The sequence below is a fragment of the Serinus canaria genome, chromosome 15 (genome assembly GCF_022539315.1).
Source record: "Serinus canaria isolate serCan28SL12 chromosome 15, serCan2020, whole genome shotgun sequence".
Taxonomy (NCBI): Eukaryota; Metazoa; Chordata; class Aves; order Passeriformes; family Fringillidae; genus Serinus; species Serinus canaria.
The window spans coordinates 3,548,026-3,564,327 of record NC_066329.1 but is presented as its reverse complement, the minus strand read 5'-3'; the positions used below and the strand labels follow the sequence as shown (position 1 = coordinate 3,564,327).

At 44.4% G+C, this 16,302-nt stretch overlaps 1 protein-coding gene across 1 annotated transcript; it reads right to left on the bottom strand.

Moving 5' to 3' along the window:
* Positions 1 to 149: 149 nt before the first annotated feature.
* Positions 150 to 1,701, bottom strand: POP5 (POP5 homolog, ribonuclease P/MRP subunit). Its single transcript, XM_009092287.4, has 5 exons — positions 1,619 to 1,701; positions 1,404 to 1,546; positions 1,180 to 1,329; positions 609 to 692; positions 150 to 430 (listed from the first exon to the last, which is right to left on the bottom strand). The coding sequence occupies exons 1-5, from the start codon at positions 1,636 to 1,638 to the stop codon at positions 327 to 329; spliced, it is 501 nt and encodes a 166-aa protein (XP_009090535.1). The 5' UTR covers positions 1,639 to 1,701; the 3' UTR covers positions 150 to 326.
* Between the last annotated feature and the right edge of the window lie 14,601 nt (positions 1,702 to 16,302).

Genomic DNA, 16,302 nt, shown 5'->3' with positions numbered 1-16,302 from the left:
TTTGTATGCTGAAGGAGAACTACATTCCTTGTCTGTGCCAACTGCCTAAAGCTCCCTTCTACCTCAGCATGAAGAACAGGTTGAGCTGCTGCACTCCTGAAGAGTGCAAGTGGTTTTGACTCCTGGAGTGAAATAGGCAAGTAGCCTACTTAAGTGAAATAATGTTTTATTTTTTTTAAATTTGTTTAAAAACATTTGGAATGGGGAATGAAGTCTAAATACGAACAAATACTTTTCCAGTCCCCTGCACTGCTTAACACTGAAGATAACCAGTCATATCTTAAGTAAGCAAGTACAGAACAGAGGTGAACAGTAACAAGTGACATTCAGTCTGTCTCTGTGCCATCATCATCCTCCTCATCTCCACTTTCAGACTGCTCTTCTGTAAGGGAACAGCTCAACAAGGACTTCTGTATACACTGTCTTTCCTCTGCAATAAAGAAAGCAACAGAGGGTTATTACTTGATCTCTTCACATACACTGGACTGTCCTCCATTTCTAAAGACAGAAGCATTTCTCAGGCCAAGAATTCAGAAGTAGCCCAGCATATCCTACAACAACCCCAGGAACTGAGGCTACATTTTAGGAAAGTGGCTGGAGAAACTCACCTTCATTTGTACAGTTTTGCAACAACCTCAGCAGCTGTGTTCTGTTATACTGAATCAGGAATTTCTGACATGTTCTTATGGTACCTGTAGAAGTTACAAGAACAGCATGTAACAATCTACACAACCAAATGCTTCAGAACTGCCTATTTCCTAAAGAGCATTGTATCAAGTGACAAATGCCCCAGGAAACAAGGTTGTTAATGTAAATGCTACAAAGGGGTTGGAGACTTCTGCACTGCTGAGTGGTGGAGTAATAATTCCAAACGTGCAGTGCCTGTTACTTCCCCTGGGGGTTAATTTTCACAATACAGAAGATACTATATTTTGAAAATATATTTTAAAGTAATGTAACGTTGTATTTGCTGTTCTGGTTCTGAGATAAATGTAATGAAGCTTCAAGCAAAATTAACGAAGCTTTCAAAAAAAGAATTGCTGGTGCCTGTTTCTTATTTAGCTCTGCTGAAAGCAGTTGCTGTTAGTAACACACGAGGAATGTCTGTCGCACCCAGAGCAGCACCACGGCGCCGTGGCAGGTATGATTAAAGCTCCGTCCTCCCCCCGGGCTCCTGACCTCCGACGTGCAGGGTGTTGAGGAAGCAGGGGTAGCGCTGCCCGCGGCTCTCCAGGTACCGCACGAAGGGCAGCGCGGAGCACAGCAGCCGGTACGAGTCCTTGCGGCACCGCAGCAGCACCGTCCCGGTGTAGGCGTTCAGGTACTTCACTGCGGGACACACACGCACGGTGAGCGGACCCGGAGGGACCCCGCACCCCCGGGGCCGCCCGTCTCGCCCGCACCTGTGAAGGAGATGGAGCAGCACGCCAGGCCGTAGTCCCCGTGCACCCGTGCGATGGCGTCTCTGACGGCGAGGCCCAGCACGCGGTCCTCGATGCACTGGCGGCACCGCGGGTCCTCCGAGACCACCTCGCAGAGCACATACCTGCGGGACAGCGCGGCGTGAGCGGCGCGGCACCGGCCCGGACACGACGGCGGCGCCTCCCGCCAGCCTCACCTGTTCTTGAAGCGCACCATGGCGGCGGCGGCGCGCAGCGCGGACGGACGGCAGTCCCGGCCAATGGGGAGGCGCCTCCGCGCGCTGTAGCCAATGGGCGGCGTGCAGGGGCGGGGACAAGGGGAGGACAGCGCGGCCCCCCTACCTCCTTGGGCCGCGCGTGCGCGGTGCTGCCGCGAGCCGCCAGCTGGTCAGGGAGCCAGAACCGCTTAGGGGGGAAAAGACCTGAGGTCATCGGGCCCATGCTATAACCAGTCACCACCATGTTAGCCAGACCACGTCCGGTCTTTCCTTAAACACCTCCATCACCCTGGGTAGCCCATTCCAGTGTCGGATCACCCTTATTGTGAAGAAGTTCCTCCTCATGACCAACCTAAAATTCCCTTGGCGTAGCTTAACACTGTGTCCTCTTGTCCTGTCGCTTGTTGCCTGGGGGAAAAGCCCGATCTCTACGTGACTCCGGTTCCCTTCAGGTACTTGTAGAGAGCGATGAGGTCCGTCCTGAGCCTCCGCCAGGCTAAACACCCCAAACTCCCTCAGCCGCTCTTCTCAAACACATACGCTCCAGACCCTTTCCCAGCTCCGCAGCCCTCCTCTGGACCCACTGCACTGTTAGTGGAGGAAATCCTGGCACGTTCTGGCTGGGGAATATTACACCTCAATATCCTTCCTGAACTGAGGCGCCCAGAACTGGACAGAGCCCTTGAGGCGCGGTCTCAGCAGTGCCGAGTCCGGGGGGACGATGTTCCCCGGTCCCGCTGCCCGCACCATTGCCGGCACACGCCGGTTCCCTCTGGCCGCGCTCTTCGCTCCGGGGCCCGCGCGCCGCCCCCGCCTGCTCCCGCCCTCCGCCAGGGGGCGCGCGCGGCGCGCGGGCCGGCCTGAGGGGGAGGCTGAGGGGGCGGCGGGAGCGCGGGGGCTGCCGAAGGTCCGATGCTTCGCCTTTAGTCCCTTTCGCTGCGCTGCACCGACCCGCCCTGGCTAAGCCCCCCTTGTCTTGTGCCTAGAAAGTCTAAACGAGGGAGACGGGACGTCTCCGTATGATGGGAGCCGCGGGAGGTCCGGAGGAGGCGGGCGAGTACCGGCCCTTCGAAGGCCTCAGCTGAGCGTCCAGGGCCTCCGCGGTGCTCCTGGAAGGGCTCTGTCTTTGCCACCCCAGAAAACTGCTCCAGTATTCGTAGCTCCTCATGCTCCAGGTATTGGGGGTTTGGGGAGATATGCTAATTAATGACAACGGCTAAGGAAATTGTGGAACAGAGCTGCTTTCTATAATTATTTCTGTAGTGGTGTCCCAAACTGTGATGTGTGACACTGGAGGAAGCAGTGAGGGCTCTTTGAAAAGATCTGGTCGGAGAATTAACTGAGGAGAAGGGAATGAGAAGAATAAGGGAAAATATGTCAGGTAGATATCTGAATGTGAGATGGGAGAAAGAGTTTCGCCGAGGTTCTTGGAGCCAAGTCACATAGAAGTGCTGAGACAGTATAGATTAAGTGGGAACTCATTGCTAATTCAGAGTGGAAACATCTTTAATGACCTTCATTCTAGACACAGAAAACAATGATAAACCCAGTGGAAATCCTGTCCTGGGTGATAAACTTCTGCCCTCTGAAACAGATGCCTGTTCTGCTGCTCTCTCCCCTTGGCTATTAACTCTCTCCTTCACCTATGATCACATTTTCGGGTCATGTTTTTTTCTAAGAACTGCAAAATTTGAGTTGCCTGGGGAGAAAAAAAGCTCAAAGCCCAGCATGGACTTCTAAAAGACCTTTTCTCTTGGGCCATGATCAAAGGGACTGGGGGCAGTTTTGAAGCTAATGCAGATAGAAGCATTTTCTCGATGAGTGGGCTGCATTGCATTGATCTTTGCCATATTGCTCTGTGTTTTAGTATCCAAATGGGGATCTAACTGTAATCTGTTCCACTTGTCAATACAATGAGCTCCTAGGTGATAAGCTAATCTCACATTTTTGAACAATATTAAAGTCCATGAAGATTCCCATTGATTTACTTTGCGGAGTGAGGTTCCAGTTTAGGCTTACAGTTTGCCTACCAGGTATGTTTCCCTGCTGCTCCTGTGTTTATGGTGGCATCCCCCATCCTGCCTTCCGACAGGGCTCGGGTTGCCCTGTGCTGCTCAGGTTGCTTTTATCCATCCCCTCCTTTATCTCCTTCTTGCAGAGGCCTGCTGGGCTCTGACAAGCAGAGCATGTGAGTGCACTCTGCCCTGTAATCCAATAGGACATGTGCACTGTGCATACTATGGGCTGGGCCCTGTGTACAGCACAGGCCTCTGCTTTCGGTCCAGAAGGCTGATTAGGAGAGACATGGTGCAGAGAGCAGTGTTGTGAGATAGCCCCGTGCTGCTTGTTTCACCTAGGGTATTGCCTTAGCTCCCTGATGTTGGTTTGGAGGATGCCCAGAGCAGACCTGCACAGCTCCCTGCAGAGTCACTGTCTGTGTTAGTACAAGATGTGCAAGTCCAGTCAGGCATCCTGGTGTGCTGAGCTGACAGCACAGGACTACAAGGTTACAACATCTTCACGTTTGTTTTCCCATCTCCTCACTCTCATCCTCTGCCAGCTCTGCTGTGTGGATTCCAGTGTCAGGGATTTGAGAAACTATTGCAAGTGATGGTGAGTTATACACTCAAGGCGGGAAAGAACTGTCTCCTAAGAAAAGATCTGAGTGAGAAAAAAATAAGAAAATGCTATTTAAATGGAAGAATGGGTCAAGAGACCTGCCAAGAGAGAGGCTGGATGTCTCTCCTGCAGACTGGGAGAGAAAATGGCCTTGGGATATCTTACCAAATAGAGGTTATGGAGGACAGAGCATGCAAGGACAGGGGAAATAACATGCACTGTCTATACACATTAGAGACCATTTGTAAAGCAGTTTAAGAACCTTTGTTAGAGGATTCTCCATCAGGGTGAGTTTTCATCAGTGATCGTCCAATAAAGTGGTGGTGCTAGGGAGGTGCAGTGGGAATACTGAGGTCTCCTGTTCTCAACTGCTGTTTCTTATTTGTGGTAGTGTGCCTGTAGAGGAGCTGGTACCAATCAGTCTGGGTTGGTTTTATTACCATTTTATTCATTATATGACATTTTACTACAGGCTTGAAGGGCTAGACCCTCACTTTGGTTTTACACACCATCTGTATCTCCAGGTTGCAGGTCAGAATACATTTGTATGGAATTAATTGTGCTAATAATCTGCAATAGACTGTGATGAATGCATGTTTTCTTGTGTGCTGCTAGCTCCTAGGGTTTGTATGTATTTGCTGTAATTAAAATTACTAGTAAATGTATTCAATAACACACACACATATTTTAGTGAATCCTTTCACTCTTTTTAGGTAGAATGCATCCATTTTATAGATGAGGAAGCTAAGGTACAGTGGGAGTAAACAGGTTCTCCATTGCAAATAGCTGCCAGTCTGGAGATAGAGATCAAGGACGTAAAGTGAGTAGAAAGAACTGGCATATCAGCACACACTGTGTTGGAGTATAGGTCTGGTGTGTTGCTTGTGCATGAAGTAGCCAAGTAATTACATTCTGGAGTAAAATTAGAGTGCATTGTGATACTCTGTCCTTGTGATACCACAATTATATCTTCCCTGTGTAGCCAAAATAATGCTTTCTGCTTCTCACTGGAAGCACAGAACAGAATTTGCCATCAGGTGTGGTAGCAGAGTAGGGGGAGACATCTACATTTTGTTCCACTGTGTGCACATTGCATCCCCAGATAACCTCAGTGCTGAAAATACAAAACAATCTGGCTAAAATTAAAACTGCTTCTTAAATCCTGTCTGATGTTGCCTGAAGCTTTTTGTTCAGTTTATCTTCACAAGGTCACTGAGACAGAAGAGTGCATTCTCTGAGCATGCTGGCCTGGAGCTTTTCATGCAGATGCTTTCATTTAACATTTGGGACATTCTCCTTCTCCCTTAGGTCTCTTCCTTTGTGCTCTCCCTCATTTTCTCTGTCTCTCTACTCCTCTCTTTGGAGTTCAGGTTCCCTCAGATCAATACACATAAGGCTAAAAGCTATCCCTTTTTTATCACCCTAACATGTAATCATTAATCATAAGCTTTCTGTGCACCCAAGCTGTCATGGGTCAGAGACTGCTGGTCTGTCAGAGCTGCCACATAAGCTGCCCTGTGTGCTGCCTGCAGCACTGCCCTCATCTTTGCTGTCATCCTGCCACGTGGAGTAATTGTCTTGCAAAACCATGTGTTTGAAGCAAATTCTTTGCAGCCTCTTTCAGTGCTGGCAGTGCAATCTTGGACTACTTGCTTAAGTTCAAAATAGTAAATTCACTTTTCTTTGATTTTTTCTTAATAGGCAAGAACAGGATGGGCTCTGAGAGACATCCCACATGTTTATAAGGTGAGCTTCCATTAAGATATTGGAAATTGGAAGCCACATTGGAAGACTGAAATCAAATATTAAGATCTGATAAAGGGCATTAAGTGGCTGTGAGTTTGGCATGTGCTGTCTGGCATGAACACAGAATCAGGAGAGTCCTTGTGCAGCAAAAACCTGTGTGAGAGAAGAGCAGTACAAAAAGGTGATGTGCCAAGTGAGAAGCTGGGCCTAGAATTCTGGGTTTCATTTTCTCCAACTCTGCAATGGGGATAATTGCAAATACCTTATTCATAGATACATCTTAAGAAAAGTAAACTGTCCACTTGAATGTTACTATTTATCACATATAGTAAAACTGCTGCTCTATAGGAGAGATCTGTAGGCAGCACACTTCATTTGCAGCAAGCTGCTGCAAGAAGCTGACAGCTGCTTCCAAACTAGTTAATTAAATTAATCAAGAACTAGAATATTAGTTCAGGTAGTTTAGGATTCTCTTCTCTTTCCTTTCCATATTAGGGAACACAGACTCAGCTGTAAACCAGATAACTTACTATGTGATCTGCTGTGTAAAACCCCCATATTTAATACCTCCTTAACAGGGATGTTAAGATGGATTAATTATTCTTTGTTCTGGTCTCTGAAGATAAAGGGTAATTACTATTAATTATGTGTAATTGAAAAATTGCTACTTCACAAAGAATCTAGTGGCATTAGCAGGATTTTAACTTATTGCTGCCTATAGGGAGTCTTACAACATTCCATAATGTTATGGCAAAGACTGCCATAAACTTAAGAACGGTCTCAGCGAGTCTTACTCACTTTGCGGCCCACACCTGAAACCAGGATTTTCAGACATAGCAGATCTCAGAGCAGCCTGCGAGGCAGGACTCGTGTTTTGTTCTGTGCTGAATGCACTGAAACAGGAGGTGCAATTTGAAGGGGTGGTTGTTATTGAGGATGCTGTAAGACTTTTCCTCTGTAAATTTCCAGAAATCTGTGGAATAACCACCAAAGGGAAAGTATTAGAAAACAATAAACAACCCCAACAAAGGGAGACATTGCTTATCTGGGAAGGAAGCTTATGAAAAAAAGAAAAATCACCACCCATGACTCTTTAGTAACCAGTACATCTTAGACATCAGAGGTGTCTGACAGAGTGGAGACTGTGTTGAGATATTTGAATTTAGCTGAAAAATAAAAGGAAAACTAGAATTTTTCCAAGAGCAAAGCATTTTCAATTACATCAAATTAGTGGATAGGTTTGCGTGCAACCTGAAATTCCTAACAGCCCCACTGATTTCTGTTGTCAAAATATGTAGGTATATAACTTCCTTTAATTACAGTAGGAGCTGGGCACCTTCCTATGCATAAAAATCGGGCCTTTAAGCTCTCCAGGCCTGAGTTTCACATTGGCAAAATGAGGAAAATTACATTTATCTACTTCAAGGATTGCTACAAATAAATTATTGAGTTATTATGCACTTAGGCAATATAATAAATGAGATAACAGCAACTCGTATGGAATAAACATGGCCTACCCTGAGTAACCTTGGTGTAGGGGCCACTCTGAAACAAAAACCATGTGTCTGGTGCTGCTGTCGTCTTGCAGATCTTTGCTCTCTGCTTCTCCTTCCCCCTGAATTCCCATGAGCAGATTAAGCCAAGGCCCTATTTTACAGTAAGATGTAACTGCTTATGTTGCTGCATATTGAATAATCCTTTCTTTACGTGGCTTTGTGTTTAACTCCAGCAGCCTAGGAGCAGTGTAGGATCAGAGCCTTCCGCAGAGCACTGCAAATGAAAAACATTTGCAGTGTATCCATCACTCAGTGCTGAGGCAACAGGACAGGCATCCTGGAGCAACCTTATATAACGCCTGCCTGCTTCCTGGCTCTGGCTGGGCAGCAGCAGCACGTGCAGGGGGGAAGGGAAGCTGTGCTGGAGCTGCTTGCTGGGGTACAGCCAGGGCACCCCTTGCCAGCTGCAGGGTCTCAGCTTGTGCTGGTGTCAGCTCGGTGCAAGGAGTGTGTCAGTCACTGCCTAGCTGGGCCACACAGGTCTCAGCTCTTTGCCTGACCCACTCTGACAGAGACCTCCCCACCCGTCTGTTCTTGCCTAGATCCAATTTTAGCTGCAGTGTCCCAGAGCCCAGCACAGAACGTGAAAGCCCCTCAAAAGCAGAGGAGGGTGTAGTGTGTGATGTGATTTGGTGGGGACAATCAAGAGTGATTTTGCTTCTGCTGTGCTGACTGGGGGTGCTCACAAAGACCAGTAAATGCAAACAGATTTCCAGAAGCAATGGCTGTTACAGATCAGAGAAGACAAAAAGCACTGGGAGCATCTGGTCTATTTTGGGAAGCTTGCTTTGGGAAGCTTTAATTTTTTTTTTTTCTTCATTTTTTTTCCAAAGATGTGCTTGCATCTGAGTCAGAGTGTCAATATTTCCACTTTTTTATCTATACGCACCATGAAGACAAAAGCAAACAAAAAAAAAATCTTGCTGGATTTTCAAAGCTGTTGCCACCAGTTGCCTTGAGGGCACAGGGGTTTGAGCCACATTTCAGATGCCTTCTGTCTGTTGCTGGTAGGTTCCAAGCTGGAGCTCCTGGTGATGCACATAAGAACCTTTTCCCAGTGCTTGGTAGCCTTCGCCACAGTGAGATGACTGGGGGGAATTGACTGTGGGCACATCTCTTAGGCCTCCTCAGTAAAATTCCACAGTGTTCATCTGGAACTCAAGGAGTTGTTTCTATGTGACCTTCTGTGTTCCTGTTTCATACCTGTGATGCATAAAAGATTATGTTTATCCCCCTCTAACATTAGTGACTTAATTAGAGCTGAATTTGGTCCTACTCTCTCTGAACATGAGCAGCTTCCATCAAGTCATCTAAAGGATCATATCTGGTTTCTTCTCTCTCTCAGTATTGGTGGCATCTGGTTTCATTTTCCATCTTTCCTAAGGGAGCTCACTTTCCCCTGCATTTCAGCATATGCTTGATGTATGTCAGCACCCTGGGCTGCCCACATGTCCATGCCAAGCCAAGTACCTCTCTTTTCAGCCAGCAAGGCACAAGGTGGTGTAGAGACAGAATGTGAGACACATCAGGAATTCTTGTGGACTGTGTGCAGCTTAAAACCAGAACCTGGTTACAGGTCAAGAAGCTAAGCTGGAACCAGTTAAGTGTGGGGCTTTTTCCCTCTGTGTAGGATGTGTAGAAGTAGGAAGACTTGTCCTGTAGAAGCCAGTGGTTTTGCAGTGTGGCTTCTCTTTGCCAAGAGCAAAACTGGCACTGTAGGGACACCATTTTCAGGGTAAGTGCCAGGGAGGGACCCTGCTGATGCAATAGCACCACACTCACAGCAATGCAATTTAATGTCCAGCACTGTCTGCAGGACATCCCCATTTATTTCTGAAGATGCTGGCATGGGAAATTTTCTAGATGTGACAGTTTGTCTCCAGAAGATGCATTGGTTCTTTTAACTCATTGTATCTCTTCTACTTTACTGTTCCCACCCCAACCACTTGGCCAAACCAAAAATTTTCTTAGCTTTGTTTGTGGCACACAGAGGGACAGCTATTGAATCAATACGTATTAAGTTCTTGTTTTATAAGATGTAGGATTTTTAAAAAATATACAATGATGACTTTGAGTATTTGTTAGATTCCCATAAAATATATGTTCAACTTCAGCTCTCAACATTTTTATATATATTGCTACATTGATAAACCTATTGCTTGGAAAAGAGTATATACTCTCTGTTGTTTCTCTATTATTATAATGTTACCCAGAATTGTAAGATCAGCACCTGTGAGTCAGATCACAGACAGTAACAAAATCATTTTAGAATTATTTTATTTAATTAATTTACTTAAATTATACATACAAAGCTCTTTTATTTTTGGGACTTGCAGGTTGCAGGTCTTTCTCTGTAAGTGTGGGGGCAAGCAACTTCATTAGTCTTTTAATAGTCTCTTAGTATCAGAGACGGATGGTGTCATCTTATATTGAAGCTTGTTTTTAAATAAAATTGCAGCAATTTATAACATGGATACAGAGCTCCTGCTCCTGTTAATGTTCCCTCCTACTCCACCCCATATTCTCCAACAGAAAGCTGCCACAGTGACAAAGACAGGAAATTGAAGGACAGGTACTAAATCTCTAGTTCAGTTCCTTCATGCCTTTCACACATTGCAGCTTTATAGAGGAGGTGATGTTTTGAGGACAGGGTATAAGTAACTTTAGATTAAGTAATGGACTTAAGAACTCCATTTGCAAGCAGACCGTCTTTGTGGCTGCCAGTGCCGAGTAACCGTGTCACTGTTGCAGTCTGCTGTTCTCTGGATCATTATTCATAAGCTGCCATGCCGAACAGCAATCAAACTCCTCAGGCTGTGCTCAGGGGATTGTCACACTCGCAGGGCGGTTAAAGTCACTTTGCCTCGAGTCTTCTGCCTTTGAAAAGTGCCCAAGGCTAATCACTGTGAAATGTGACGCCTGTCATGTCTTCTTGTTCAAGTATGTGCAGCAGGCCTGTCATTCACTGAAAGCCTTAACATCTGTTATTACATGGTAATCCTCATGCATCAGGCTTCCAAATAAGAAGCTGGTGGAGTCCAACAAGGTATGGCTGAGCCTTGGTTTGCATAATTCCCAGAATGCAAGGCAACTTGCTCTCCCTTCTGAAATCATTAATAAGCAATAAGAATATTATATAAGCTGGCATCTTTTTTTAAACCATGATAATTTCAAATGCTATTATAATTAGGATGAAGATGAGAGTTTGAGCTGGGGGAGGGAACAGGGAAAGGATTAAGCTGATCTCCACCATGACGTTAGAAGGTAGCTTTGTCTGCTATATCCTAGTTTTGACAATAATGGATATGCTTTAGAAACATGAAGAGGCAAATAGACAATTTATTTAAAAGTATTAATCCTTTTCATCCTGAAATGTTATCTCTTACCACAAATAGGATCACAGCTCTCCAGTCCACTTACATTCAGACTAATTGACCCTGTAGAAAAGCCTGAAGAGCAATATGTTTGTGTTGTACCTGGTGACTATCGGCTCCATAGTGGGTCTTATAAAGTGTGCAAAAATATTCGGTGGCCAAGAATATCTTGGCTTAAGCCAGAGTGATTACTTGGTGACTGAGACTGCAGTGCTATCACATCACAAGATGTGGCATCTTGGGTGGCAGGTCCCAAGCCTGACTGATCAGATGTGATATATTAATAAAAATAGTTTAGTGTCTTAATCGAGGAGGTGGGACTTGCTGGAGAAGGAAAACCAGGTGCAAATATGGTTCACAGATGTAACTAATAGGGCTGGTTCCTTTGGAATAGGGAAGATTTAAATAGGCACTTGTCAAAATCATTTTCTCTAATGCTGCAGCAGCCCTTGGATCTGAGCATGTTCCTGATGTTCCCCCTCACTCACATGCACAAACACGGGGAGGCAGGCGGGAGGAGGCAGCTGCACTGACACACTATGGGGTTTGCAAGAACACGATGGCAATTTAGAAGAGCGATTAAAAGATTGCAAACATTTATTAATAGCTTTGCTGCTGCAGCAGCTCTGCCAGAGAAGCCTTGCTTCCTCTGGGATGCTCTTACCTCCTGCCTGTTCCCTTCCAGAGCTTTAGAAATTGAAAAGTCAGGTTTGGACTGGGTTTCAGTTTAAAGCCATCATACTGCAGACCAGCTTAACCCACTACTCAGGTGAGAAGACAAGGTGGACTCAAGTGTGGGAAGGAAACAACAGAAGGTACACAGAGCAAGAAGAAAGATTCTCCCCCCTTCAGCTATTTATTGGTCCTCTTTTCTTCCCTGTGCTTCTTTCTCTTTCTCACATTGTTCCTCTTTACCCATTCCTTCTCTTCTCCCTTGGGACAGAGTGACTTTTTGTTCATTGCATTGGCACTAGGTTCAGATGGGGGCCTACAGTGCCCTTTTGATACTGTATAACAAAGTCAATGAAAGATGGGTATAAAAGCAGTATTGGAGAGCTTCTGCTGAAAATTCTGCAGAGCCATCTGATTTCCTAACCCAAGCATAATCAGTTCCTTTGTGAATCCCATGACTCTGTTGGTGTCTCTTCAGAGTTTTAACACTGGGGATAGGGAGGCAGTGAACATTCAATTATTAAAAAAAAAAAAAGAAAAAAAAAAAAAAGAAAAATAAAGGTAAGGAAAGGGCAATTGGCAAAAGAGCAAGAAATCACCTTAAGCTTCATGCTGATCCTTCTGAACAGCAATAAGCACTGTAAATTAGATGGGCAATTCTGATGTTTGAGTGCACAGTGTCTGAGGCATTTTTATCCCACAGAGCAGATGATGGTGACTGACTGATACAAGTTTGCAATAGGAGGATATTTATCCTACACATACGGTGACCTCCTCCATATTCCTACCCACAGCAGAATAATTAGTTTCTTCCACCTTTTTTTTTTTCTTTTCTAAATGGCATCCTAAGAGAAACCAAAATGTCCAGACAGGCTAAAAGGAATATACTTTTCTGTTAAACAACAATGACAGCAAATATAAATGCTGTGTCCTGGTCATTATTTGAAGTCCTGCTATAGCTGAGTTGGATGAGAGTGCACTTCAACTGTGGCATTTCCTGTACACTATGGCCAAGCAACTGAATTTACATTGGGCATCAGCACCTTTTTTACCTGTGCTTAACTTTTTAGTTCCATCAGGAGCATTTTTCTTCTGTTCATACACCCATTTTTATCACTCCACCTTGCAATTTAAGAAAAATCTTGTTGCATAATTACTACATCTCTGCTCAATGCAGCAAAATAGGCAGAGGGGAAAGCAAAGTGAATTCAGAGGATCAGAAAGGAGAAAAAATTAGGAGGTGAAAGAATGCAGGAATGAAATTAGAATTGAATTATGGGTCCTGCATTACTGTTACCTGAACCTGCTGTGGGCTGAGTTGGAATTTTTTAACTGCTTCCCTGTTCCTTGAAATTTTCAGTTTAAATATTTTCTTGGTCAGTTTTCAAGTGTAGTGTTCAATTTGGAACTTGATGAGCATGGATTTTTGTCTATTGCAAGGGAGCATTGCTTATGAAAACTCCTGGTTATCTCTGTTCACCTTGCTCTTTGTGGGAAACTGCACAAGCTGAGACATTACAGAAAACATCCTCCCATGGGGTGTTTAGGAAGGTCTGTATAAATTTCTGGTGAGATTAGCAGACAGCCTCTAAGACATAAAAAGTCTTGCTTTTCTTGGAAAAGGCTGTAAAACTTTGAACAATCCTAGTCTAAAAGACAGAGAACCCACTGATAGATTTGAGCTAATTGCTTGTTCACTTTTTGTCTTTAGGAGTTGGAATTCCCCTTGTTCAGAGTAGCCAAAGAATGACATCTATGAGGATGCAACAGACTTGGAGATTAGAGAGGTACCTGGGCTCAGGTAAGAAAAAATATAGAGAGGATCCTGCAAGCACCAGTTCAGCTGAAGGAACTCTGTTTCTTGTCTGATGGTTGCAAGTGGCAGCCCCTTGCAGGCAGCAGCAGCTGGATTGCTCAGCTGCTCTATCACAATTCTCATCCTTCTCTAGCAGTAGCTATTTCACTCCCGTTGGTTTCATACCTTTAATTTCCAAGTTTGCTGTGTAAGACAAGAGAATGGCTCAGAGTCCTGGGGCTAATAGGACACGTGTTGGTGGAATTATTTTGTTGGGATTTTTTTCATGTCCTACAGGGTATTTTGGGATGTGTTGGTCTTCACAAATATTTAAAGCAAGAAACTGTATCCCTACCAAGGTTCTTGCCTCCCATGTTCCTAGTTTTCTTTTTATTAATTGTTTTTTTTTCTCATTAATAAAACTATATATTGTACTTCTCTAGTATCAGAATTACCATTCCCTTAGCTATAGAACTGTCACTTTAGCCTTTGCCATTGGCATTCCCAGGGATTGTTAGGACAGATGCTCCCTCTGGCTATACTAGTCATACCTCTGGAAGTAATTGGAATTGTACTTTGCAAATGAGCAAAATGTATTGAGATATGTCCTGTATCTTGTACTGGCTGCTTTCTCTGCATCCAAGTGGCAAGAAACAGGACTACAGCTGTAGATAAAATACCTTGCTCTGAGATTCCAATACAGGAAAGGACCAAAGCATTAAGTTTCTGCAAGTAGGAAAGTGAGGCTCTTGTGTTATTGCTCACTGATATGGGAACATTGCAAGAGAAAACAGGTATCATTCTCCTTATCCTTGTTAGGACACGGGGAAAAGGTAATAATGAGGAAAGGGAAGACAGGTTAGAGGAAGTAGCAGGAAGGAGAATTGTCCTTTTATGAGAGCCAGGTACCAGTAAATAACTTTTAAGTGCTAAGAAGGTGGTAGAAGGCAGAACTAGAATCTTTTCAAGGTTTAGATTCTTCTATAGAGAAGAATCACTTCTGTTTAGGAAAAAAAATCATGGAAGATAAAATATTCCCTGACATGAATATGAAAATTATGAAGCTGCACATGATGAACCTATAAAATTCCAGAGTAGGTCTGTTTTAAAACTCTATCAGGACAAAGTCATTAACTTTTAATAGAATATACCTTGTTGCTTTGATGATGAATTATAAACTGGAGGGAAAATGAAGAGGCAGCTCATGTAAACCTGCATCATCCTCTGCCTCTGTTCAGACAACACTGTATAACTCAGCTGGTAGCAAAAAGTCTGCCAAGCTCTGTCATTGTTTGCATCACAGCATGACCTGAAAGCAGACTTACCTCCTGGCACCACCAGTGCAGTGCTGGGCACCACTGCCAGGGGCCACAGGGCTGGGGAATATTGCTCTTGACAGGACCACTGAACACTGGCAAACGGAGAGAACTGAAATACATTGCTCTGTTTATTCTGTTTGTGTGGATTTTCATCACCCTTACTTATTTTCAGTTCAAATAACAGCTATTTGTGAATTTTATTTTTCAAGATTCTGCTTGCAAAGGTTTGACTTTAACTGAGCTTTTCAATTACGTTGATTGTGTGTGCTGTTGTCCAGAGCTTGCTTTCTCACACGATGCTTGAGTGAGCAACAGGATACAGCCATTAAACTTAGTTTATTGAAAGCATACAGGAATCATTTTGATCACACTGTCATAAACTCTCCACGTGAAAGAAATGTAGCAGATTTCCTCATGTTGTCTCCAAATCTTGCTTTCTGGTGGTTTTGGTTTTGGTTTGGTGTTTTTGTTTTTTTTTTTTGTTTTTTTTTTTTAAGAACAGTAATACTGGCTTCAGGACCCTCCTTGTGTTCTTTTCCTGATATTCTTTTCCTTCCTTTTAACCAGTATTTGTTTAAGTTATTTCCCCCACTGTTAAGTATTCATGCCCAACCCCTTGAGTCCCTGATCAGCACAGTAAATTAGTGTGACTTTCTTGGCTAGGACTTGTGCTTTACTTACGTACTTACATAGGTGTTTATCCTAAAATTCATGAAACATCTATCTTTACTGTCTTGGGTTTGAGAAAGGACGTGTTTCAGGAGGGCTCCATCTGTCTCTGAATAAAGTCAACATGAACAGACAAATAATCATTAGAATTTCTTTACTCTGGGCACCTGGTGTCCTATGCAAGGTCAGGAAATCTCACCAATCACACTCTGTTTTCCTGCAATGGAACTAGAAGAGATACAGCTGTTTGTCAGCTGGGTTAATTTGTCTCACAATGGAATAAGCAAATCTGACTTTTCTTGTTAAAATCCTCATGTTATTTTATCATAGGGAATACTGAGATGCACCTAATAGCACACCTCACCTAGAGGTGAGAGTTTGTCAGCTCACTTGCTTGTTGCTGAGCCCAATTGCTGAACAATGTCACCAAACCTTGGTCAGAAGAAAGTTCTTTGTAAGCAGCATGGGAGATTTACACTCAGAGATCTGCTCAATCATTCCCATAACAAACCAATTAATGGCTTAGAAGCTCCAGTTGTGAAGACCAGGGTGATGTGGATCATGGTGTGGACAAAGGGGGTTGAAGTGCCAGTGTGCACTTCTAAGCCCTCTTGATGGATGTTACATTATTCACAAAGCCACTGGCTTTTGGGTGCTTATGAGTAATGAGTAGATCTGGATTGTTTAGTGTCCCTGTCCCCCAAGGCCACTGCCCTTTGAGAGAGAACAGTGTGTGCCACTGTGTTTGGCAGCCACGCTCCCAACCTGACGCAGACATTTTGGGGGGGCCACGGAGCTGGCAAAGATGACTCATTCCGCCTCAGTGGCTCATTGAGGAGCTGCAGGGAAAAGTTATTTATAACCAGACCTTTCAGGTTCAGTGCAGCAGCATCTTCAGCAGGATGGGGACAAG

Bases quoted from the DNA above. Each gene is read 5' to 3' on its own strand.
- POP5 (XM_009092287.4), bottom strand. From the start codon at position 1,638: ATGGTGCGCTTCAAGAACAG. The intron at 1,547-1,618 runs GTGAGGCTGGCG...GCTGTCCCGCAG, and splicing joins ATGGTGCGCTTCAAGAACAG to GTATGTGCTCTGCGAGGTGG. The intron at 1,330-1,403 runs GTGCGGGCGAGA...TGTGTCCCGCAG, and splicing joins CTGCTCCATCTCCTTCACAG to TGAAGTACCTGAACGCCTAC.